The following is a 26,130-nucleotide window of genomic DNA, read 5'->3' on the forward strand; positions in this document are numbered from 1 at the left end:
AGCCACTCTGACTGGCATGAGGTGATATCTCAGCGTGGCTTTGATTTGGATTTTCCTGATGAGAAGTGACGTTAAACATCTTTTCATGTGCCTGTTGGCCATCTGGATGTCTTCTTTAGAGAGGTGTCTATTCATGTCTTCTGCCCATTTCTTCACTGGATTATTTGTTCTTCGGGTGTGGAGTTTGGTGAGTTCTTTATAGATTTTGGATACTAGCCCTTTGTCTGATATGTCATTTGCAAATATCTTTTCCCATTCTATCGGTTGCCTTTTAGTTTTGTTGATTGTTTCCTTTGCAGTGCAGAAGCTTTTTATCTTCATGAGGTCCCAATAGTTCATTTTTGCTTTTAACTCCCTTGCCTTTGGAGATGTGACAAATAAGAAATTGTTGCAGCTGAGGTCAGAGAGGTTCTTTCCTGCTTTCTCCTCTAGGGATTTTGATGGTTTCCTGTCTCACATTCAGGTCCTTCATCCATTTTGAGTTCATTTTTGTGAATGGTGTAAGTAAGCAGTCTAGTTTCATTCTTCTGCATGTTGCTGTCCAGTTTTCCCAGCACCATTTGTTAAAGAGACTGTCTTTTTTCCATTGGATATTCTTCCCTGGTTTGTCAAAGATTAGTTGGCCATACTTTTGTGGGTCCAGTTCTGGAGTCTCTATTCTATTCCATTGGTCTATATGTGTTTATGTGCCAATATGATTAAGTAAATTATTTAAAGCTTGCTGTGATGTCATTGAAATGTATTTAGGAGATACTGTCAAATATAATAGGAGTTCTAAAAATCACAATTTCTACTAAATTTTAGTGGTGAATTAGTTATGATTATAATATTCTTATAGAATACCTGCTCCAAATTCTTCTGTATTCGAGGAAAAAAAAGCCCTATATATTCATAGATTTCAAAATATTTATCTCAATCAATACTGAAATACTGAATAATTTGGGACATACAAATCTACAACATAATTTTTAGTGTATTCCAAAGTTGAGTCTTTTGACTAACCACAACCAAACTCAGACCTATAGAAATAAAATCCTTCAAGGGTGAGGTCAGGAATTTTTATTTTTAAAAAGTTGGGGCACTTGGGTAGATCAATCAGTTGAGCATTCGACTTTGGATCAGGTCATGATCTCATGACTTCGGCTCCGGTCAAGATCTCATGGTACATGAGTTCAAGCTCTGCATTGCACTCTATTCTCAGCACAGAGCCTGCTTTGTATCTTGTTTCCCTCTCTCTCTCTGCCCCTCCCCTATTTGCATGCTCTCTTCCTTTCTCAAAAGTAAAAATGAAACATTAAAAAAAAGTTGCATTGGTGATTCTTATGAGCATCAAGACTTAAGAACTAGTGTTTTAAGTACTTACTATCTATTCTATCACTGTACTAAGTCAATTGCTCCTAGGGACTCAGTCTTACTTTTTTTTTCTTCTAAGTTAGTCATGCAGCTCATTAAATTATTGATAGGTCCATCACTGAGCATCAAAGAAACATCATCTCTCTGAACTGAGTCAATATTGAAGTGTTCGTACTACTACTCATCTGAGTATAAATTCTGACAATAAACTCATTTTAGCAATTTTTAAAAAGCATTTATGAACCATTTAATCATTTTCAGTACTGCTGGTGCTTCTAAGAAAAAAATCTATCTATCTATCCATCCATCCATCCATCCATCCATCCATCCATACATACATACATACATTTTTCTTTACACAGTATATTCTCCCTTCTAAGAGCCGGCTGATACATAAAATGTGGACCCTGAAAACCACTACATACTTCTAGTAGAGATACTTTTTTCCTTAAGCTTCTGACTCTCTAGAGAAGAAATATCAATATTAATATAATAGGCTACCTTTGTAAGATACTCATTCCACTTGGAAAATAAATAAATGAATCTGCAGTGGTTTCTGCCACATATAAATATCATGAATTAGAGAATGCCAGGTGAATAATGTACATCATAATACTTGTTTCCATTTAAATGTTTTGTGATACTGTTGTTTATCATCTTGCTCAGCTGTCGAAAATACTCATTTGAGAAGAAAGGCTTCTACATGGGTGTAAAACTAAGATGTGTTTTCTTTTCCATTCTACAATGTCAGTCATTTGTCAGGCTGGTATATTTTTATAGTTTCCCTTCCCCTCCAAAAGGCATTTCCAAGAAACTGCTTTCCAAACTTCCCCACCATAATCTCTAAGGAGTAGTGCAAAAAGGTAAAATACTGAAGCATGCTCAAGCAAAGTGATAGTAGGAACAGAACACATTTTTTTCTCAATACTTTGAGTGTTCAAGATGGAAAGAGTGTAAAGAGTTTCCCCACGCACTGTTGTTCCCAGCAATGTTACATACTTGAATGGTTTTAAGAGGAAGTACTATAATTATAGTCTTTCTAGTTCTTGAAGGGGTATAATTTCATATTGCATCATCTTTTTTTTTTCCTGGTCTCTTTTGCTCAGAGATTAGAAGCTATAACTTGTGAAAGAGGCATGCAGTATATGTCACTGTGTTAAATTAGAACATTTCATAAATGTCATCTGAATGGCACAACTATACAGTATAGTCGTATTATAGTCTGCTGAAAAATTAATATAGTAGTTATTAACAAGATGGTGTTTTGACTTTATCAATATAAAATATCTCATGGTAGCACTTAAAAAATATTTCCAACATGAATAAATACATTCTCCATGTCTATAGTTAATGTTGTATAGAAATATGCTTTTATGAAAGTTAACTTATTTGATTCCATGATCATTTGTGTTTTATTTTGGTAAAAGCAATCAAAGTTGCTGTGGATTTGCACAATAGAATGTTTACTTACTATTGTGTTAATTTGTTAAACAAGTGAAAATGTAAATCTCAAATATACTGAGAGGAAGATGTCCATTGAGATGATAAACTAAATAAATCATGTTTAAAAGAAAATACCTTTACAAAATATTCAAATTAGTGTATGTGTAAGATAATAAGCTGAATCTTTGGTATAAATTAAGCACTAAGGGAGCTCTATTATCTTTTTAATATCACACAAATCTCCATTTGAGAATTATATTGGTTCCAAGAAATTAAAATGCCAAGTATGTACACATTTTTATTTCCTAAATATTTAGAAATTTGTTAATGGTTAGGATTAAATTAATAGGGTTTGGAATAATGATCCTGAAACAAATAGATACGTTTCCTTCCTACTTTTTTTATATAATGTATGTAAATATCCAGATGAGGAATCTGCTATGTGTTCCTCTATGTGCCAGTGCTAGGAACAAATGTTTAAGTAAGACCTAGCATCTCTAACCTCAAGCTGAGCTTTGGAAACAATAAAAGTTTTGAATTCCTGCTCTATCCAATTAATACTTGTGTGATCTAGCAGGAGTTACATAATTTCTCTGAGGTCCATGTCCTGAACTACACAATGGATAAATTAATAACTCCTTCACTTACTTGGTAAAAACTAATTGACTAAAAGTGTTTGGCATAATCCTTCATACATAGCAAATGCATCACAAATGGAACCTATGGAACTTTACGGACTAGTTTTGTCCTCATGCATTTTAAGCAATATGTCAACTACCTGCCAATCTGTTTTATACATTTCAAAACGTGGCATCCCCCTACACAGTGCCAAAACCACAGGCAGATAGACACAGGTGGAGAACAGTCCTTTTGCCCACCAGAAGCTTAACTATACCCAGTCCTGCATAACACTGGAGAATCTATGGTCCTTGCCACTAGGTCACCCTTGATACTGGGAGTGCATCTGCCTCCGGAAACGCTCAGCACATTAGTCTGTCAGGAGAAAGGAGGTCTAGCTATATTCTGTTCTGAATGAATCAGTATCATCAAAAAACACATATAAAGGGTCTGTGATATACTGACTACTTTTTAAAACAAACTTACCATACCTATATCCATATTCATATGTAAATAATTTTTTCACCCTTTCATCATAACCCCGATACACACACACACACATACACACACACACATCTATCCTCCTATGGTGGTTGCCCTGGCTGAAAGCCTTAAACTACCCATATTTTGAAATTGCCTTCAAAATCTATGGTCCCTAAGCATCCTTGATGTACTATTGCTCTTTATGCTTACCCCTTCATCTGGGAGCACCTAGAGAGGCCATGATTATCTTATTCACTTGTCCCTGGGGCTTCTCTCTCACATGTATTCATGAATAAGTATTTTCACCTTGCAAGCAAGCTGGTTCTCCTCCCATTCCCTCTCCCTCCCCACTCAGCCCTCTTTTGCTGACGTGTGTTGAATGAGTTTTACCAGATCAACTTCCATGGATGCCTCTGTCACCAAACGGGGTCCACCCCCAAGCAGGCATTGCTTCCAATATTAATGGTGTAGTAACCCCAATGTGCTAATAAAGTACTGTATTCTCAGGGTTTTCATTCAACAGAAGCCACTGCATTCTGCATGTACAAGAGAACATCCTTCTCATTTGGTGGCTGCCGTCTGTCATGTGGGCAATGAACAAAGATTCATCTGGCTCTCCATCAGTATCCGTTGTCCTCTTCCATAGTACACGATTGTATTTAGGAAGTGGCTCTCCAGCCAGGGACAACACTTTTCTAGCCTTCCACACAACTAGTGTGACTAGCTCTCACCAACAGTATGATAGAAAAGGAGATGTATGCCTCTTTTGGACCAAGACCTTTAGAAGACGAAAGTTGTTTCTCTACATTGTTTTTTTGTTTTCTTTTTTTGTTTTTCCTTTTCTAGAGGAAGGCAGAACCAGGCAATGGAAGGAGGCTATGTCCCTGAAGTGTCCTCTGGAGGAGAGCTACCAATCAACCTGGAACAGCTACCTTGGAGGGGTTGTATGAATAAAAAATAAACTCCTATATTGTTTGGGCCACTAGTCATTTGGGGATGTATTTGTTGCATCTGTTTAGATTATCCTAACTGCCATTGAGTAGTAATACAGTGGGCCTTGTATCATATTATCCTACACTTGTTAGTTAAATTAACATCCAGTTACTACCTAACATCCCTGCCAAGTCTCTCTTCTATTTGAATCTAGTTCTAAATGCCTGAGGAATTATTATTTGGTAAAGTTTTTATACCATAGCCCTTGGGATAAGCTCATTCCCAAGGAGATGCCAGGTGTGTTCAAACATGCAGAAGTCAACTTAGGCTGAAGGTAGGAATTTCACCTCAGTTATAGCTGAATCCATTTTACCTCCAGGCAGTTTGTCATAACTCACCATAACTTGGTTCTTGCATAACTCCTTGCATATGAGCCTTTATTGATAGGTCATATCTATCTTCCCCTTTCTTTCCCCTAGCCCCTTTGTTCCTATCTTTGCATCTGGCCCTCTGCATTCTTGGCTTAATCAATGGATACTCAGCTTACCAGCTGCAAGAGAAATATTACTACTCATCTCTCCTTAAGTCTCTGAATGATGGACTACAATTTAAGCCCAGGTTTTCATGTCTTTCTTTAAGCTCTAGATAAACTTCCTGCATTTCATATCCTTCACCATCATAATGTTTACAGCCAATATCCATATATCATACTATTCAGTCAAGCTTTTCATAGGCTGAAGAAATGTGTGCATTATTTCTATTTGTACACCTTAATATGTGGATAACACAAAATACAAGGTAATGTATTTCCAGAAAATTCACACAGTGACTTTTAGACATGTTGTGGTAATGGATGACAAATAGTTAGTTCTGAGCAGATGAGAAAGCATTGATGAACTGCAGGAAATGGTACATTATGTATAGAAAGTATATTCTGTTCCATTTTTTAATGTATTTCCTTAAAAATTATCACTCTGGCAGAACAATCAATTTTTGTGAGTAGCGTCCTTATTCCGCATGATTCCATCTTCTTTGGGTCGAACCTGGAAATACTTCCTTCAATGATGCCTTTCCATTTCATCTAATTCATTCCAACTGCTAGTCTCCTGCCTTATTAATCTATTTTTTAATGTCTCTTAATCATATCTCTCTGTTCTGGCTCTATTGCAGCAGTCTATTGATGTCTTATTGAGCATTACAATCAACCATTCTTCTTTTTTTATATATAATTACAACTATATTTTCAGTTTTCAGCCAACTTTTAGATTCCCTTATTTTTTTCCTCCATTTATTAAAAAAATCACTTAGATTTTCTAATTCTGAGGACACAGCTTAGGGTACAATTCGACTATAATTTAACAGAAACTCAGTCATAAGGAAAACTTAGAAAGCCACTTGACTTTAAGATGGGATTCATAAGACAGAACAGAGTAAGCCCACTCCTACCAACTGTATACACTTATACATAAGAACACACTCATGTTTAGTCCCTCTTTCTCACACACCTCCACATCCAGGTTTTGTTATTTGTTTGTTTGTTGTTTGTTTGTTTGCATATGCATCTTTGACAGTGTTTTACCAATTTGGTCATTGAAGAGTAATCTAGAGGCCAGCAGCAATGGCATCATCTGGGAACTTTACAAATTCAGACTCTCAGTTTTCACTCCAGACTTCCTGCCTTTTAAAAAGACGTCTGAGAGGGGTACCTGGGTGGCTCAGTCAGTTGAGCTTCCAACTCAATTTCGGCTCAAGTCATGATCCCAGGGTCAGGGTCATGGGATCGAGCTCCGCATTGAGTTCCATGCTGAGCATGGAACCTGCTTAAGATTCTCTCTGTCTCTCTTTCTCTCTCTTTCTCCCTCTGTCCCTCTCCCCTGCTCATGGTCTCTCTCTCTCTCTGTCAAATTAATTAAATTAAAATTAAATTAAATTAAATTAAAAATTAAATTAAAATTAAAAGACCTGTGAGATATTCATATGCACATAAAAAGTTTGAGAATCACTGCTGTGGCTGACCTCCCACATCTTGATTGTTGCAGCTTCACTCATGGTTTCTCAGATCCAAGAACACAGCAAAGTAAGGAAGAAGGGAAGGGGAATGGAGAAAATTCCAAGCAGGAAAGCACTCAGACAACATTTTTTGACTGCCTTCTATATGACTCAGGCCAAGAAGGACTTTCTCTTAAGTGTTTTCACCTCATCAGCATTACCCCTGTAGGTGGCGGTAGCAGGTACTCCAAGAATGCCAGCAAACATAGGAAGAGTAGGGGCAGGGGAGGAGCACATTGGAGCCAATTTGCTCCCACCTTGGATAAGGAGCAGACTGGGATCTCTGTATTTATCTACTGTAAGTATGAGTTCCCAGATCTCCAATACCTCAGAATGCTGGGTTTTGTTTGTTTGTTTGTTTTTGTTTTTGTTTTAAAGCATCATCTAGGCATGGGACTTTACCTAGTTTATCTGAACTTAAGTCATAGTAGATGAGGAAAAAAGAAAGAAAAGTCAACCTCTGACTCAAAAAAGATGTCAAATAAATTATGCACTGACTTCAAAGGAAACAAGAAGGAAGGGCAGTGACATCCTGGGAAACTTGCATTATATTTATCTATGCTAATAGCCAAGGCTGGTTTTAAGATAAATGGATTTATTTTTCCCCAGCAGAGTGAATTTTCATCTTTTTTGGCTCATGGACAGCTTTTGAGTCTGATGAAAGTACTGAAAACTCTTCCCTCAAAGATACATAAACAAATAAAAAACACACAGACACACAACTACATACAATTTAAAGATATATGTGGATGCCCTAAAACTAATCCACAGTAGCTCTAGAAATTCAAGGACTCTATATTAAGGATTCCACAATAATAGTAATGATCCTTTTCCATTTTACACTCTCAAATAATTTTAATATTATCCTTTAAATGTTCTATGTGTCTTGACTTTGGCATCAGGTTGTTTTTTGGTGTTTTTTTGTTTTTGTTTTTTTTTTTTTACAGGATTAAGTGACTCAGAGAATTACTTCATGCCATTCTCAAGATCTCGGCATTCACATGAGGAAGAATTATAACATTTCTTATGGAAGAATAAGGCAAACATGCCATATCTTATGAGATTGGATTGAGTTTCAAATGACAACTGCCAAAGGGAAAGTTCCTTTCCAGAACATAGAGCGCACGACATAGTCACTCAGGCCATTTGGGGTTGGCTTGATTCCTAAGTTATTATAACAAAATGAGACTTGAACTACTGCCTAATTTCCTTGTATGCTCCCTAATATTATTAAGGATTGCAATTGCATGAATTTCTAAAATGTCCTTGAATTCAATTTTACAGTTTATAATTCTGACATTGTTGACAACTTTTTTAGTGTGTATTCTGTTATCCCATTGAAAATGACAATAAACATTTTTTTAGAAATATTTTATAACATTATTTACCTAAGGTGTATTTGACACTGTATCTTCACACCTAATAATAAACTATATACTTTATGTCTGTACTTGGAGCATGAGAAGATAATAAAAATCAAAGTAAATATGAATGTGATTTACAGATAGACAATGTGGAGGTTTTAAATTTACACAACAATTTTATCAGTGTATCTACATTCAGATTCCTACATATAGCTCTCTGGCTACATATCAGATTTAAAGAATATTTTCTTTATTTCTATCTATAAAAATAAAAAAATTGATTATTATAAAAATTACCAACAAAGCAAATTAGGGAGAGAAAAAAGGAAAAAGGAAAAATATCTTCAAAACAAAAATATTAAATCATGTTTTTCTTTTATGCATTTTAAAACTAGATTTTTGTACATGGAAAATATTATACAGACGTATCTCTTAAAAAGCTTGTTTTCTTCCTGTCTCTCTTCTTCCCATCATCCCACTCCTGAGATCAAAGAACATGTTGTAATATGTGTCAGTAATTTTTTTTCTTCTTACCATTGAATAATATTTCACTGAGTAGATATACACATTTTATTTATCCATATATCAGCTAATTTGTATTTGGATTATTTCTACATTTGACTATTATGAATAATGCAGCAATGAATGTTATGAATAAAATTATGTGAGGATATATATTTTCATTTTGCTTGGGTATATACCAAAGAGTTAAAGTGCTGGGTCATACAGTAAGTTTAAATTTAATATTTTGAAAAACACAAGACAACGTTGTGATAATGTGAAGTAGGGATCTAACTTCATTCTTTTGTATATGGATATGCAATTGTCCCAACATCATCTATTAAAAAGACTATTCTTTCTTCGTGACATCTTTGTCAAAAATCAGCTCAATGTAAAAGTGAGGGTTTATTGTAGACTCAATTCTATTGCAGTGATCAATTAATCAATCTATCTTTCTATCTACCTATCTATCATCTCCTAAAACCACATCATGCTTTCTTGATTACTGCAACATCATAGTAAATTTTGAAACTGGAAAGTGTGAGTCTTCCCACTCTATTCTTTTTCAAGATTGTTTTGTCCATTTTTTTTTAATTTTTTTTTCAACGTTTATTTATTTTTGGGACAGAGAGAGACAGAGCATGAACGGGGGAGGGGCAGAGAGAGAGGGAGACACAGAATCGGAAACAGGCTCCAGGCTCTGAGCCATCAGCCCAGAGCCTGACGCGGGGCTCGAACTCACAGACCGCGAGATCGTGACCTGGCTGAAGTCGGACGCTTAACCAACTGCGCCACCCAGGCGCCCCGAGTTTTGTCCATTTTTAAGTGCGTTGGATTTCTTTATGAATTTTAAAATCATCTTATAAATGTCTGCAAAGAAGTCAGTTGGGCTTTAAGAGGGTTATGTTGAATCTGTAGATCAGTTTGTGGAGCACTAGCAATATTAAGTTTCTAATACATGAACATGGGATATCTTTCCATTTATATAGATCTTTAATATATTTCAACAATATTTTATAGTTTTCAGAATATAAGCTTTGCACTTCTTTTATTAAATATATTCCTAAGCATTTTATTCTTTTGATGCTGTTTAAATGCAGTTGTGTTCTTAATTTCAATGCTGTTCATTGCAAGTGCATAGAAATACCATTGATTTTTGTATATTGATCCTGTATTCTGCAACCTTGCTAAATTTTGCTGTGTATTATTTCTGATAGCTTTTGAATAGATTATTTGGATTTTTTTTTCCTAGAAAATCATGTTCTATACAAATAGAGGTAGTTTTACTTCTTCCCTTTTAATCTGGGTGATTTTTATTTTATTATCTTGCCTAATTTTCCTGGTTAAAACCTGCAGTACAATGTTGAATAGAAGTGATAACGGGATATTGTCTTGTCCCTGATCTGAGGAGAAAAGCATCCAGGTTTTAATTGAAGCTTGGGTTATATTATTATTTTTAGCTCTCTACTGGTTATTTTTTGGAACTCTAAATAATATACCTAATAACATCTAAAAATTTTACTTGAAATATAGAGACAATAATGTATGTTAACTTTTTTTCTTATCTCTCCTTTTTAATTCATCACCTTAAAATTTACATGTTAAAATTCCATTTTATAGTATAGTATTCATCTTTTTTAAAATTTTCAAAAAATTAAATCCAGGTTAGTTAACATATAGTGTAATAAAGATTTCAGGAATAGAATGTAATGATTCATCACTTACATATAATACCCAGTGCTCATCCCAACAAGTGTCCTCCTTAATGCCCCTCATCCCATTTAGCCCATCACCCCACCCAACACCCCACCAACAACACTCAGTTTGTTCTCTGTATTTAAGAGTCTCTTATGGTATGTCTCTCTCTTTGCTTCTCTATTATTTTTGCCTCCCTTCCCTTAAGTTCATCTGTTTTGTATCTTAAATTCCACATATGAGTAAAATCATACAATATTTGTCTTTCTCTGACTGACATTTCATTTAGCATAATACACTTTAATTCCATCAATGCTGTTGTAAAAGGCAAGATTTCATCCTTTTTGATTGCTGAGTAAGGTTCCATTGTATATGTATGCCACATCTTCTTTATCCATTCGTCAATGGATCAACATTTTGGCTATTGTTCATAGTGCTGCTATAAACATGAGGGTGCATGTGTCCCTTCGAAACAGCACTCCTGTATCATTTGGATAAACACCTAGCAGTGCAATTGCTTGGACATAGGGTAGTTCTATTTTTAATTTTTTAAGGAACTGCCATATTGTTTTCCAGAGTGGATGCACGAGTCTGCATTCCCACCAGCAATGCAAAAGGGGTCCTCTTTCTCCGCATCCTTGCCAACATCCATTATTAGCTGAGTTGTTCATTATAGCCATTCTGACTGGTGTGAGGTGATAGCTCATTGCGGTTTTGATTTGTATTTTTCTGATGATGAACGACATTGAGGATTTTTTCATGTGTCTGTTTTCATGTTTCATCCAGCCATCTGGATGTCTTCCTTGGAAAGGTGTCTATTCATGTCTTCTGCCCATTTCATCACTGAATTGTTTTTTGGGTGTTCAGTTTGATAAGTTCTTTATAGATTTTGGATACAAATCCTTTATCTGATATGTTATTTTCAAATACCTTCTCCTATTCTATCAGTTGCCTTTTAGTTTTACTGAGTGTTTCCTTCTCAGTGAAGATTTTTATGTTGATGAGGTCCAAATAGTTCATTTTTGCTTTCATTTCCCTTGCCTACAGACACATGTCAAGTAAGAAGTTGCTGCAGCCAAGGTCAAAGAGGTTGTTGCCTGTTTTCTCCTCTAGGATTCTGATGGCTTCCTGTCTTACGTTTAGGTCTTTCACCCATTTTGGGTTTATTTTTGTGTATGGTATAAGAAATTGGTCCAGGTTCATTCTTCTGCAGGTCACTGTCCAGTTTTCCCAACACCATTTTATGAAGAGACTGTCTTTTTTCCATTGTATATTCTTCCCTGCTTTGGTAAAGATTAATTGACCATATGTTTGTGGGTCCATTTCTGGGTTCTCTATTCTTTTCCACTGATCCTTGTGGCTGTTTTTGTGCCAGTACCATACTGTCTTAACGATTACAGCTTTGTAATACAGCTTGAGGTCCAGAATTGTGATGCCTCCTGCTTTGGTTTTCTTTTTCAGGATTCCTTTGGCTATCTGGTGTCTTTGCTGATTCCATACAAATTTCAGGATTGTTTGTTCTAGCTCTGTGAAGAATGCGAGTGTTATGTTGATAGGGATTGCATTGAATATGTAGATTGCTTTGGGTAGTATCAACACGTTAACATTATTTGTTCTTCTGATCCATAAGCATGGAATGTTTTTCCATTTTTTGTGTGTGTGTGCCCTTGTCAATTTCTTTCATAAGCTTTCTATAGTTTTCAGTGTATAGATTTTTCACCTCTTTGGTTAGGTTTATTACTAGGTATTTTATGGTTTGGGGCACATATTGTAATTGTAAATAAGATCAATTCCTTGATTACTCTCTCTGCTTCTTCATTATTTGTGTACAGAAATGCAACCAATTGATTTTATATTCTGTGACTTTGCTGAATTCACGTATCAGTTCAAGCAGTTTTTTGGTGGAATCTTTTGGGTTTTCCACATAGAGTATTATGTCATCTGTGAAGAGTGAAAGTTTGACTTCCTCCTTGCCAATTTGGATGGCTTTTATTTCTTTGTGTTGTGTGATTGCTAAGGCTAGGACTTTCAACACTATGTTGAATAGCAATGGTGAGAGTGAACATCCTTGTCATGTTCCTGACCTTAGGGCGAAAGCTCTTAGTTTTCCCCCATTGAGGATGATACTAGTGGTGGGTCTTTCATCATACATGGCCTTTATGATCTTGAAGTATGATCCTTATATCCCTACTTTCTTGAGGGTTTTTATCAAGAGAGGATGCTGTATTTTGTCAAATACTTTTTCTGCATCTATTGAGAGGATCACATGGTACTTATTCTTTCTTTTTTTAATGTGATGTATCACACTGATTGATTTGCAGATATTGAACCAGCCCTGCATCCCAGCAATAAATCCCATTTGATTGTCGTGAATAATTCTTTTAATGTATTGTTGGAGCCAGTTTGCTAGTATCTTGTGGAGAAATTTTGCATCCATGTTCATCAGGGCAATTGGTCTGTAGTTCTCCTTTTTAGTGGGGTCTTTGTCTGGCTTTGGAATCAAAGTGATGCTGGCCTCATAGAATGAGTTTGGAAGTTTGTTTGTTTGTTTGTTTTCATTTCTATTTTTTGGAACAGCTTCAAAAGAACAGGTGTTAACTCTTCTTTAAATGTTTGGTAGAAACCCCTGGAAAGTTATCCAACCATGGACTCTCATTTGTTGGGATATTTTTGATTACTTATTCCATTTCTTTACTGCTTACAGGTCTGTTCAAATTTTCTATTTCTTCCTGTTTCAATGTTGGTAGTTTATATGTTTCTAGCAATTTCTTCATTTCTTCCAGATTGCCCAATTGGTTGGCATAAAACTATTCATAATAGTATCTTATTATTGTTTGTATTTCTGAAGTATTTGTTGTGATCTCTCCTCTTTCATTCATGATTTTATTTATTTGGGCCCCTTCTTTTTTCTTATTGACCAATCTGGCTAGGGGTTTATCAATTTTGTTAATTCTTTCAAAGGAATAGCTCCTGGTTTCATTAATCTGTTCTACTGTTTTGTTTGTTTTTATATCATTGATTTCTACTCTAATCTTTATTATTTCCCTTCTTCTGCTGGTTTTGGGTTTTATCTGCTGTTCTTTTTCAAGCAATTCAATCCTTTTTTAGCAAGGCCTAGATTGCTATATACACTTCCCTCTTAAGACAGCCTTTGCTGCATCCCAGTGGTTTGGGGCTGTCGTGTTCTCATTGGCTTCCATGTACTTTTTAATTTCCTCTTTAATTTATTGGTTAATCCATTCATTCTTCAGTAGGATGTTCCTTAATCTCCAAGTATTAAAGGTCATTTCAATTTTTTTCTTGTGGATGATTATAAGTTTCATAGTATTGCAGTCTGTAAATATGCAAGGTATGATCTTGATCTTGTTGTACTTGTTGAGAGCTGATTTGCGACTCAGGATGTGATTTATTTTGGAGAATTTTCCATGTGTACTCAAGAAAAATGTGTATTCTTCTGCTTTGGGATGAAATGTTCTGAATATATCTGTTAAGTCCATCTGGTCCAGCGTATCATTCAAACCCATTGTTTCCTTGTTGATTTTCTGCTTAGATGATCTTTCCATTGTTGTAAGTGGGGTGTCAAAGTCCCCTACTATTATGGTGTTATTATCAAGGAGTTTATTTATGCTTATGATTGATTTATATATTTGTGTGCCTTCAAGTTGGTGGCATAAATATTTACAATTGTTAGATCTTCTTAATGGATAGCTCTCTTAATTATTATACCATGCCCTTCTTCATCTCCTGTTACAGTCTTTATTTTAAAACTAGTTTGTCTGATATAAGTATGGCTACTCCAGCATTCTTTTGATGACTATCAGCATGATAGATGGTTTACTTTTATTATGCAGGTGTCTTTAGGTCTAAAATGAGTTTCTTGTAAGCAACATATAGATGGGTCTTGTTTTCTTATCCATTCTGATACCCTATGTCTTTTGATTGAAGCATTTAGTCCATTGGCATTTAGAATGAATACTGAAAGATACAAATTTAGTGCCATTGTGTTGCCTGTAGAGTTGTAGTTTCTGGTGATGTGCTCCGGTCCTTTCTAGTCTTTGTTGCTTTTTGTCTTTTTTGTTTTGTTTCATCTTTTCTCCAAAGAGTCCCCCTTAAAATTTCTTGCAGTCCTGGTTTAGTGGTCATGAACTCTTTTAGTGTTGTTTATCTGGGAAAATCTTTATTTCTCTTTCTATTTTGAATGGCAGCCTTGCTGGATGAAGAATTCATGGCTGCATATTTTTCCAATTCAGCACATTGAGAATATCCTGCCACTCCTTTCTGTGTATAGGTCTGCTGTAAACCTGCTCTGTCTTTCCTTATAGGTGAAGGACTTTTTTCCCTTGCTGTTTTCATGATTCTCTCCTTGTCTGTGTGTTTTGTGAATTAGACTATGATATGCCTTGGTGATGGTCGTTTTTGGTTGATTCTAAAGGAAGTTCTCTGTGCTTCTTGGATTTTGATGTCTGTAACCTTTCCCAGATTAGGAAAATTTTCTGCTATAATTTGCTCACATAAACTTTCTGCCCCTTTTTCTCTCTCTTCATCTTCTGGGATTCCTATGATTTTGGTTTTATTCCTTTTTAATAAGTCACTGAGTTCTCTAAGTCTTGTCTCATGATCTTTTACCTTTGTTTGCTTTTTTTCCTGCTTTATTATTCTCCATAATTTTATCTTCTATATCGCTGATTCACTGCTCTGATTTGTCCATCCTTCCCATTGTGGCATCCTTTTGAGATTGCATCTCAGTTATACCATTTTTAATTTTGTCCTGTCTAGATTTTATTTATTTTACATACAGGGATTCTATGCTTTTTTCAACCCCAGCTAGTATTCTTATTATCATGGCTCTAAATTCTAGTTCAGACATCTTGCTTATATCTGTGTTGATTTAGCCACTGGCTGTAATTTCTTCCCAACCTTTCTTTTGAGGTTAATTCCTTCATTTTGTCAATTTTGAGGAAGGAAAAAAAATTAATAAAATTAAAATTTGAAAATTAAAAACAAAACAAAAAATCATATAAAGGAAGCTAGATCCTAGGTGTGCTTTGGTCTGCTTGTTTAAAGAAGCTTGATAGAGAAAAAAGGGAAAGAAAAGAAAAAATCATAAAATTTTAAAAATTAAAAAGTTATATAACAAAATAAAATAAAATGAAATGAAAATGAAAGAGAATAAAAATTTATAAAAAATAATAAAGTAAAAATAAAAATAAATTTTTCTCTTTCTGTAGCCATGAAAAAGGGAAGAAAAGAAAGAAAGAAAAACGTTAACATTCTGAACAAAAACAGAAGCAAAGAATATGGACAAATAAATGAACCAGCAAACAGAATGAAACATGAATGAAGTACATCCAGTTTCTCCTAGAACTGAAACTATTAAGCACTCTATAGTCCATACACTAAGCAAGTACAGTGACTTGTGCTGGTCTTCTAGGATATGTGCTTGGAGGGCACAGGTGGGTGAGTTCTGGTATAACAGCTCCATTCTCCACTAGATGGTACTGCTTATCTTATTGGGGTGGATCACTGTGGCATGCTTGTGTGTGTGTGAGAGACATGAAATTGCTTCACCCAGCTCTCTAGTTTCTGGCACAGGAACTTTGCACTATCACCCACCTGTAATCAAGCACCCCTCCTTTGTCTCAGGCCTCTGTCCACTCCCCACCTCTACCCTGTCTGTATCCTAGTTGTCCACCTGCCAGGCGGCACCTCACTCCAGTGTTTTATCTCAGGTCAGGTTGTGTTTCAAAACCCCATGCTTCAGAAGACCCCTGTGGCTTGAATCCATGCCAACTTTCTGGGGGAGGTCTCACTGAGCAATGGCCAGTGACGGCTTGCCCTAGAAAATGTTAACATAATCAGGCAGCTGTAGAGGTTCAGAGATTATGGCAAATCACAACACACAGTCTGCTCTAGTGTCTTTATCCCAATACCAGCAAACGTGGGTGCTCTCCAGGGTCTTCTGGGACCTTTGCCTGTGAGGAAGCCATAAAGCCTCTACCAAATACACTCCAAGCAGGGGAACTGCCTCTCCCTGTGTGGCACATGGACCCTTCAGAACCCACTGCTTGCTCCTGGGGATTCATCCTGCTTCCTCACCAGAGCACTGCCAGGCACTGAACTCTGAAACTTCAGACTCTGTGCTCCACTGTGTATAGAATTCTGGTGGTATTGAAACCTCTCCTTTCTTCCTGTTAATGGTTTTGGGGAACAGATTTCTTGTTCATTACCCTGTGAGTGTTTTCACTCTCTCTCTCTTTCTCTCCAGCTGCTTTCGGGGGAATGCTTTTCTTGCATGATTCTAATGTGCCACACTCTCCCCCTTTCTTTTTCTCTGTCCTCTCTCTACAAAAAGAGCTCCCTACCCTCCACAGCTATTCTCTCCCTAGTTCACCTCTCTGCACTATGTACCTACTAAGTGTGGCTCAAGTTATGCAGATTGTCATGTTAATCCCCATATCAGTTTCTTAGGTGTTCAAAATGGTTTGGTGCTTATCTCGCTGCATTTTCACGATGAGACAAGCTCAGGGTTTCCATGCTGCTCTGTCATCTTAACTCCTTGCCTCATCGTTCATTTTATAGCCATTCTCTCTTCTACTCTTTGATAATGGGTTGAGCTTTATACCCAATATAAACAAAACTGATTACCATTCTGGCACTTAATATTATTTATCACAAAACAAAATAAAATATAATTTGATCTTTAAAGAATAAAATGCAATCATCAAACACCTATTTAAGGAAAGCATGCTTCAAGACCATAATGAACACTGAACACTTTAAAATATATTTTGACTTATATTTATTTCTTTGGGCCATAATTATCTTTCATTTCTTCTTTTTAATGTTTCTCTCTTTCTGTACTTTTTCTTCATTTTTTATATTAAATGTTTTAATATTGGCTTGATAAATGGTAACATTCTGATCAACTATCAATACAAAAAGAGGTTTTAACCTCATACTGAAGTGATAGTTTGGTAAGAAGTGGGTACTGAATTTTTCTTCAAAATGTCTTCCCTTGGAATTTTTAAGGTAATTCTTCACTGACTTCAAGCAACATTAGTTCCTGATCATGTCAATAGGATTATTTCTTTTATCTTCTTTTATATATATAGCATTTTATTTTGAAATAATTATGAATACACAGGAAGTTGCAAAGGTAGTACAGAGGAGTCTCATATGCTTTTTGCCCAGTTTCCCCTAATGGTTACACTTTACATAATTGTAATACATTACCCAAACCCTGAATTTCTTTTATCTTCTTTTATATATATAGCATTTTATTTTGAAATAATTATGAATATACAGGAAGTTGCAAAGGTAGTACAGAGGAGTCTCATATGCTTTTTGCCCAGTTTCCCCTAATGGTTACACTTTACATAATTATAATACATTACCCAAACCCTGAATTTGACATGTGCACAATGTGTTCATATGGTCCTATGCCATTTGATCACATGTGTACACTTGTATAACCACCACCACAATCAAGATGTAGAACTATCCCATTACCACAATGTTCTTCCCTGTGATGGTCATTTATAGTCACACCCATCACCTTTCCCTCACCATCTCTAACCTGTGGTAACCACTATTCTGTTCTCCATCCCTATAATTTTGTTGTTTTGCTAATATTACATAAATGTAATCATACAGAATATGACTTTTGGAGACTGGATATTTTTTTCATTCAGAATAACACATTTGATATCTATCTAACTTGTGTGTGTCAGTGGTTCTTTTCAATGTATTTCAGAGTAGTAATTCTGTGGTATGGATGGTTTAACCATTCACCCACTGAGAAACTTTAGGCTATTTCCTGGTTTTGACTATTATAAATAAAGCTGCTAATAAAATATATGTACAGGTTTTTACAGACATAAATTTTCACTCCTCTGGACTGACTGCCCAGGAATGGAATTGCTAGTTTGTATAATAAGTGTCTATTTTGTTTTTTAAAACTCTTAGGGGTGCCCTGTGGCTCAGCTGGTTAAGTGTCCAACTCTTGATTTTGGCTCTCCTCATGTTCTCACAGTTCATGAGATTGATCCGCACATCAGACTCTGCACTGACAGCATGGAGCCTGCTTGGGATTCTCTCTTCCTCTCACAAAATAAATAAATAAACATTTAAAAAATAAAATAAAATTCTCAAACTATTTTTCAGAGTGGCTTTACCATTTTATATTCTCATCAACAATATGTGAATCAAATTGCTCCTTATTCTTGCCAGTTTTTCCAATTGTCACTTTTTAGTTTTTCTAATAGTTGCCTGTGATGTCTAGTTGTAGTTTCTATTTGTGTGTCTCTAATGGCAAATGTTGAAGATCTTTTCATGGAATTATTTGCCACCTGCATATCCTGTTCAGTGATATGTCTCTTCATGTCTTTGGCCATTTTTTGTTTTATGTTTGTCATTTTCTAAATATTGAGTTCATTATATATTCTAGATATAGTTTCTTTCTTAAATATGTGCTTTGCAAATATGTCCTCTCAGTCTGTAGCTTGTCTTTTCACTCTCTGAAGAGGTTCTTTTGTTGAGCAAAAACTTTGATGAGGTTGATGAAGTCTAATTTATCAATATTTTTCTTTTATTCATTACATATTTAGTGTCATGTCTAAGAACTATTTTCAAAAGCCATATGACTCAAGGTGCCTGGGTAGCTCAGTTGACTAACTTTCCAACTCTTGATTTTGGCTCAGGTCATGATTTCATGGTTTGTGAGCCCCCTGCTGTGTGCTGTCATTGTGCAGCTTGCTTGGGATTCTCTCTCTCCCTCTCTGTATGCCCCTCCTTGGTTCTCTCCCAAAATAAATAAATTTAAAAAAATAAAAAACCTTATTTCCAAAAGATTTTCTTTTATATTTTAAAAGTTGCATTTGTTTACATTTTACATTTAAACAATAATTAATTTTGCTTTAATTTCTGTGACTATGCAAATGCTGAAGGGTCATTTGTTAAAAGACCATCATTCCTCCACTGACTTGCTTTTATGTCTTCACCAAAAATTGGTTAGTCTTATTTATGTGGGACTATATCTGATTTCTCTATTCTATTACAATGATCCATTTGTCTACGCTTCCTCCAATACCACACAATCTTGATTAGTATGACTACACAATAAGCCCTGAAGTCAGGTAGAGTGATTCCTCCCATTTTATTCCCCATTTTGAAGTTAATTAGCTTAATTAGCTATTCCAAATTTTAGGTATTCTAAAACTTATATGCAAATTCTATATTTTATCTGTAATATATAAATATAAAATAGTAAAAAAAACATTTAAAATACTATGTTTTTTACTATTTCCATATAAATTTTGGCATCTTTTTATCCATATCTACAAAAAAGTTTCTGGGGTTTTAATAGGAATTTTCTGTAATAATTTACATATTACTTTGAAAAGAGTTGATACCTTTACTGTGTTGAATCTTCCAACCCATGGACACATATTAGCTTTCCATCTATTCAGATATTCTTTGCTTTATTTTATCAGCATCATTCGGGGTTTAGCATAGTAATCCTAGACATTTTGAGCAACTGCAAATAGTATTACATTTTTATTTCTGTGTCTATATATTCATTTATCACATATGGGAATACACTTATTTTTTGTATGTTGGTCTTATATCCTGAAACTTTACTGAATTCACTTCATAATTCTAGAAGTGTTTTTTTCTGTTTTTGTTTTTGGGTTTTTTGGGTTTTTTTTTTTTTTTTTTTGGTACATTCATTGGGATTTTCTATATGGGTCATTGTGTTATATGCAAAGCAGAACAGTTTTATTTTTTCCTTTCTGATAAGTATGTCTCTTGTTTCCTTTTCTTGCTTTGCTGTACTGGCTAGACCTTCCAGTGCTATGCTGAATACAAGTAATGAAAGTGGACATCTTTGTCTTGTTCCCATTCTTAGGTGAAAGTATTCAGTTTTTCATATATAAGGAGAATGTTAGCTGTAGGTATGTATTGTTCTGAACATGTTCATTTTCAAGTTGAACATCTCTTTTCCTAGTTTTCTGAGAATTTTTATCATGAATTGGTACAGAATTTTGTCAAATATATTTCTACATCCATAATATGAGTATGTAATTTTTTTCCTTTTGCCTGTGAATAAGGTGTAATGCACTGTTTGATTTTCAAATATTGAACAAGCATTGCATTCCTCCAAATACAATGGCCTCTGTGTGTTTTTTTTAATATTGCTGAATATCTACTTGCTAAGTTTGTTAAGATTTTGGCTTCTCTATTCCTGTGGGATATTGGTCTGTGGTTTTCTTTTTATGTACTGTCTTTGTCTAGTTTTGATATGAGGATAATACTTTCTTGAAATGAGTTAGGAAGTCACTCTTCCTCTTCAACCTTGCGGTAGCTACAGACCTTATTTTAATTACTCTAAATGTTTGGTAGAATTTTATAGTGAAATTCTCTGGGCTTGGGAATTTCTTTTTTAGTAAATTTTAAAGTATGAATTCAAATTCTTTAATACTTGTAGGGCTATTCAAATTATGAATTTCATATTAGGTGAGCAGGTAATATGTACTTTTTTAGGAAGTGCTCCATTTCACCACAGTTATAAAATGTATAGAGTTATTGGTGATATTTCCTTATTATTCTTTAATGTCTGCAAGATTCTGTAGTTACACTTCTTGTTTCATTTCTGCTGTTAGTAATCTGTGCTTTCTCTTTATTCTTTGTCAGTCTTGGAAGATGCTTGTAAATTTTATCTTTCCAAAGACTCATTTTTTTCACTGATTTTCTCTATTGTTTTTTCTGTTTACATTTTATTGATTTCTGCTCTTAGCTTTATGATTTCACTTATTCTGCTTGCTTTGAGATTATCTCAGTCTTCTTTTTATTTCTTGAAGTGGCAGTTCAGATTATTGATTTGAGAATCTGTCTTTTCTAAAGTAAGCACTGAACGGTATAAAATTCCCTTGTATCACTGCTTTCCATGCATCCAAAAATTTTAATATTTTGTATTTTTATCACCATTCAGTTGACTGTATTTTTACATTTCCTTTGAGACTTCCTCTTTGATCCATGAATAATTTAGAACTGTGTTGTGTGGTTTCCAAGTGATTGGAGATTTTTGTTTACCTGTTTTTGATTTCTACTCGGATTCCATTGTGGTTGAAGGATATACTCTATGGTTTCAACTCTTTTATTTATTTATTTATTTATTTATTTATTTATTTATTTAGTGTTTATTTACCTTTGAGAGAGAGAGAGAGAGAGAGAGAGAGAGAGGGACAGAGAGAGAGGGAGACGCAGAATCCGAAGCAGGTTCCAGGCTTTAAGCTGTCAGCACAGAGCCTGATGTGGTGCTCGAACTCACAAACCGGGAGATCATGACCTGAGGCAAAGTCAGATGCTTAACCGACTGAGCCACCCAGGTGCTCCAGGTTTCAGTTCTTTTAAATTTATTGAAGTTTTGGGGCGCCTGGGTGGCTCAGTCAGTTAAGCGTCAGGCTCAGATCATGATCTTCCGGCCCGTGAGTTCGAGCCCCGCATGGGGCTCTGTGCTGACAGCTCAGAGCCTGGAGCCTGCTTCGGATTCTGTGTCTCCCTCTCTCTCTGCCCCTAACCCACTTGCATTCTGTCTCTATCTCTCTCAAAAATAAATAAATATTAAAAACATTTAATTAAAAAAATTTATTAAAGTTTTCCCTATGTCCCAGGATATCTTGGTATATGTGCAATATATACGTATTCTGCTGTTGTTGAGTGGATTGTTCATTATATGTCAGATCTTGTTGGCTGAAGACATTGTTAAATTGTATATTCTTGATAATTTTTTTTATTCTATAAATTTTTGAGAGAGAGGTGTTGAGTTTTCTTTTGTATTTTTTTAGAGATTTCTCTCAGTTTTTCTTCACATATATTGCAGCTCTACTGTTTAGTACATACACATTTAGAATTTCTATGTCTTCTTGCTTAATTGATCCTTTCTCATTACATACTATCTCTGTGGAAATTTTATTTGTATTCCACATTACCTGATATTAATATAGTCAGTCAATATAGTCATTCTTGCTATCTTTTGATTAATTTTCACATGGTATAAGTTTTACCATTTTTTTATGTCTAGCATACGTATATTATTATAATTGAAGTGAATTTTTTATAGAAACAGACACGTAAATGAGACTTCAGGAAGTAGAACTTTAGTTCACAGTTTTTCAGTACTATATACCAAAGTCACATGCCCTTGGATCTTCAGAGAGAAAAAAATTTAAGTGAAAATTTTACATAATGCTCACGTTGTTATAACCATTCTAAATGACCATCTGACTGTGAGATCAGTACTCAGACAAAATCTCCCTTCAATCACTGTACATTTTTTAAACAAATATTTATTGGGTGCTAATTATATTACTGAAACTGTTCCATATATGTTGGACAGAAAGAGACAAAGAAGGAAATTATCATAAAGGCTTTAATAAAAATAATATGGGGCAACATAAACAAAAGTGATTTCAAAATGTTCTATAATTCTGTGGTTGGTGAAGAGATCTTAAAAGATATGTCAATCTTTGAGTGGAAACGTGAATATCAAGCGAAGTATATACATGCTAAAAATTTATGGCAGATTTGTAAAGAGGAGCTGTGTAAAGATAGTCAGATTTTACTGATCAAAATGTATAAAATTGTAATATGACTTTCTCAGAAAATAGTTCCTCAAAATCAAAAAATAAAAAAAATTGTAGAAATTGCCTTGTCAAAAGACTCTTCAACCTTCCAGTAAAACATATAATGTTCCTTTATTAACACACTACAGTCACTCTGAAGTTTCCAAATTGTCATTTTGGCCTACTTTATATTTGGCTTTTATTTGTTAAAGCAGTTTATAATGTATGCTGAAAGTTTTAAGACCTATATATTTTGCCTTGAACTTAGTACCTTCGTGCTGTAGCTTCTTTTTTTTTTCTTTAACCATATAGTGGGCTTACATTACTATCCAGTGCATTCTTAATTATTTACAAGGGAATATGTAATTGTTTAAACAACTTTTTTAAATGTTTATTATTGAGAGAAAGAGAGTGTGAGCAGAGTAGGTGCAGAGAGAGTGGGGGACAGAGGATCAAAAGCAGCCTCTGAGCTGACAGCAGAGAGCCTGATATGTAGCTGGAACCCATAAACTTTGAGATCATGACCTGAGCTGAAATCAAGAGATTGATGCTTAACCTACTGAGCCACCCAGACACCCCTATGTAATTATTAAAAATTAATACAATCACTGAATTGATTCTTTTTCATTTTTTAATGTTTACTCATTTTTGAGAGACAGAGACAGAGCATAAGGGAGGGGGGGAGAGGGAGAGAGAGAGAGAGAGAGAGAGAGAGAGAGAGAGAGAGAGGGAGAAAGACACAGAATTCGAAGCAGGACCCAGGCTCCCAGCTGCCAGCACAGAGCCCAACCCAGGGCTCAAACTCACTGACTGTGAGATTATGACCTGAGCCAAGTCAGACGCTTAATCAACTGAGGACCCAGGCACCCCTGAAATGATTCTTTAAAGTAAATTTGCCCTTTATATATTATTATGTATGAGTGTTATCACAACAGGTCAAAAGCTCTAGCTGAAGATACCACATTTAAATATGGAGCTGCTTTTTCTGACTTGAGGCAGGATTTATAGGCCCAGGTCAGTTAGCACCTGTGTTCATGTAGGTCAAACATCGGTACTTGTGATGTTGGTAAGAAAAATGGATAAAATCATAAAAATTCATTGTATCATCAAGAGAGAAGGTTGGAACAAGAAATTTAGAAGTAGGGCTATCATAATTTTCATGTGGAGCTATGTGTGCCCTTTGTTATACTATCTTCTATGGAATTTGGGAGGAAAACTGTTGTTTAATTAATACCTTTTATTAGTATTAACTCACCCATCATGCCAAGACATATACTCAATTACTTCCTAGTTTACTTGGAATCCCCTCCCCCTCAATATTTTCGACAATTTTAAAATTAAAAATAAAATGAACCTTTCATATATGCAAAGGACCACCTAAGCAGCCTTGTATGTCCTGTTAAAAGTTACACAGGAACACTTCTAAAGCAGCCATCTCCAAGAAAAGCAAACACACACAGAGGACTTCCTGATAAATACAGACCTCCATGTCACTGGTAGAACATCTCCCAAGTTAATTTCTGAAAATGAGCAATTATTTACCTTCAATACTCAGAACTCACCTCATCACAAAGGAGGTCACTGTTTCTAGTGCCCATTTTATCACAATCACAGGGTTTGCAAACATCTACGGCGGAAGTATCTGCACCAACTTGGCGGAAAAAGTAATCCTTACACAGCTCACAGTTCCTTCCTGCGTCAGGGAAAGGTTATGCATTATGACTTCCAATTCATTAAAATCAGCTGCATAATTCAAAATTAAAGACTGTATTCCTTTGAGGGAATTCTATAATTTTCGGGACGTCCATTTTAATGCACCTTTCATCTCTACCTGCCAATTTAGTGATCCAGAGCATATGAAACAATGAACCTGTTACAAACTGTGCTTTACTTCATTAAACTCCCATCTGTTATGTAATACCACACTTCTAAAAAGCTCTGCTTTGTTGGGGCCCATCCATTTTGAAAGACTTTGCTTCCAAATTTAAAACTTTTCTTTCTTTCTAGGACTAGGCACTTAATCTAAATCAAATATGAGAAATGTTTATATGTGTGGTAGATGATGGCCGTACAGTTGGAAGCAAGTATGTGTGTAGTATTGGAAATATTATTCAAGCACTAAATCTTGTTTAAAAAAAAGGACACTGTTCCAAATATAATTTATTATTCTATATTTAACATTATTAAAAGCAAAAGTTTCTGCTGCTTATTGCCATTATTTTTTTTATTTCAAATACCAAAATATAAATTTATTATGCTTAGATATACCAAATACGTTTCATATTAAATATTAGAATAGACTGAATATTAGAAATATGAGGTAATTCCCATAGTTTACAATTTATTATTTAGAAATTTTCTCTTGACATTTTATATAAGAAAAAACTTAAACTGCAGGGAGCTTCTAAAGTAAATGTGAGTAGTATATAAGATCACTGAAAGGAGCTGAAATAAAACTCAAGACTATCAATTCCCCTTTAAACATTATGCACTCTGTTCAAATATTGTTGAAATTGGCTCAATATCAAAAGACTATAGAAATAACTTAATCAAGTAAAAAACACATCCTGATGGATATTGGCCATGGACTAATTAAAAATTAAATGGATTTATAATATTTCTAGAATATTTCTATTTGCATATGATGATGACTCCCAAATTTCTATCTTTAATCTAGAAATTTCTTTATTTATCATTCAATGAATATTTATTGAGTGATTACCATGTTTCAAACACTGAGCTAAATGCTGAGGAATACAGTAGCAGGCCAAATACACATTGTACTCTTTCATAGAGCTTTCTTACAGTCTAGTGGGTAAAATGAATTCTAATTAAACAATTACAGGAATAAATACACATTTACCAATTGTGATAAACATAAGGTGCCACTAAAGTGTATAGATGATACTGATCTGTCCTGAGGCATCACGAAAGGCTCTTTTTGAGAAAGGAGCTTCAAAACTGTGTTTCCAATTGCCCGCAAGAGTTTCTCTTATCTCTTGGGAAACACTGTGAATATTTCCAAAACAGAACTTGCCATCTTCTCCCTAAGCTCTGAACCTCTTGTG

General features: G+C 34.9%; 1 protein-coding gene across 1 annotated transcript in view; it reads right to left on the reverse strand.

Annotated features, from left to right (window-relative positions):
• The window catches only part of USH2A (usherin), a 739,358-nt gene that overhangs the window by 596,120 nt on the left and 117,108 nt on the right, over positions 1-26,130 (reverse strand). The window contains exon 10 of the mRNA XM_030302386.1: positions 24,625-24,755. Within this exon, the coding sequence (XP_030158246.1) occupies positions 24,625-24,755 (131 nt within the window). The remainder of the gene's footprint in view (positions 1-24,624; positions 24,756-26,130) is intronic.

Source organism: Lynx canadensis, chromosome F1 (assembly GCF_007474595.2).
Source record: "Lynx canadensis isolate LIC74 chromosome F1, mLynCan4.pri.v2, whole genome shotgun sequence".
Classification (NCBI taxonomy): Eukaryota; Metazoa; Chordata; class Mammalia; order Carnivora; family Felidae; genus Lynx; species Lynx canadensis.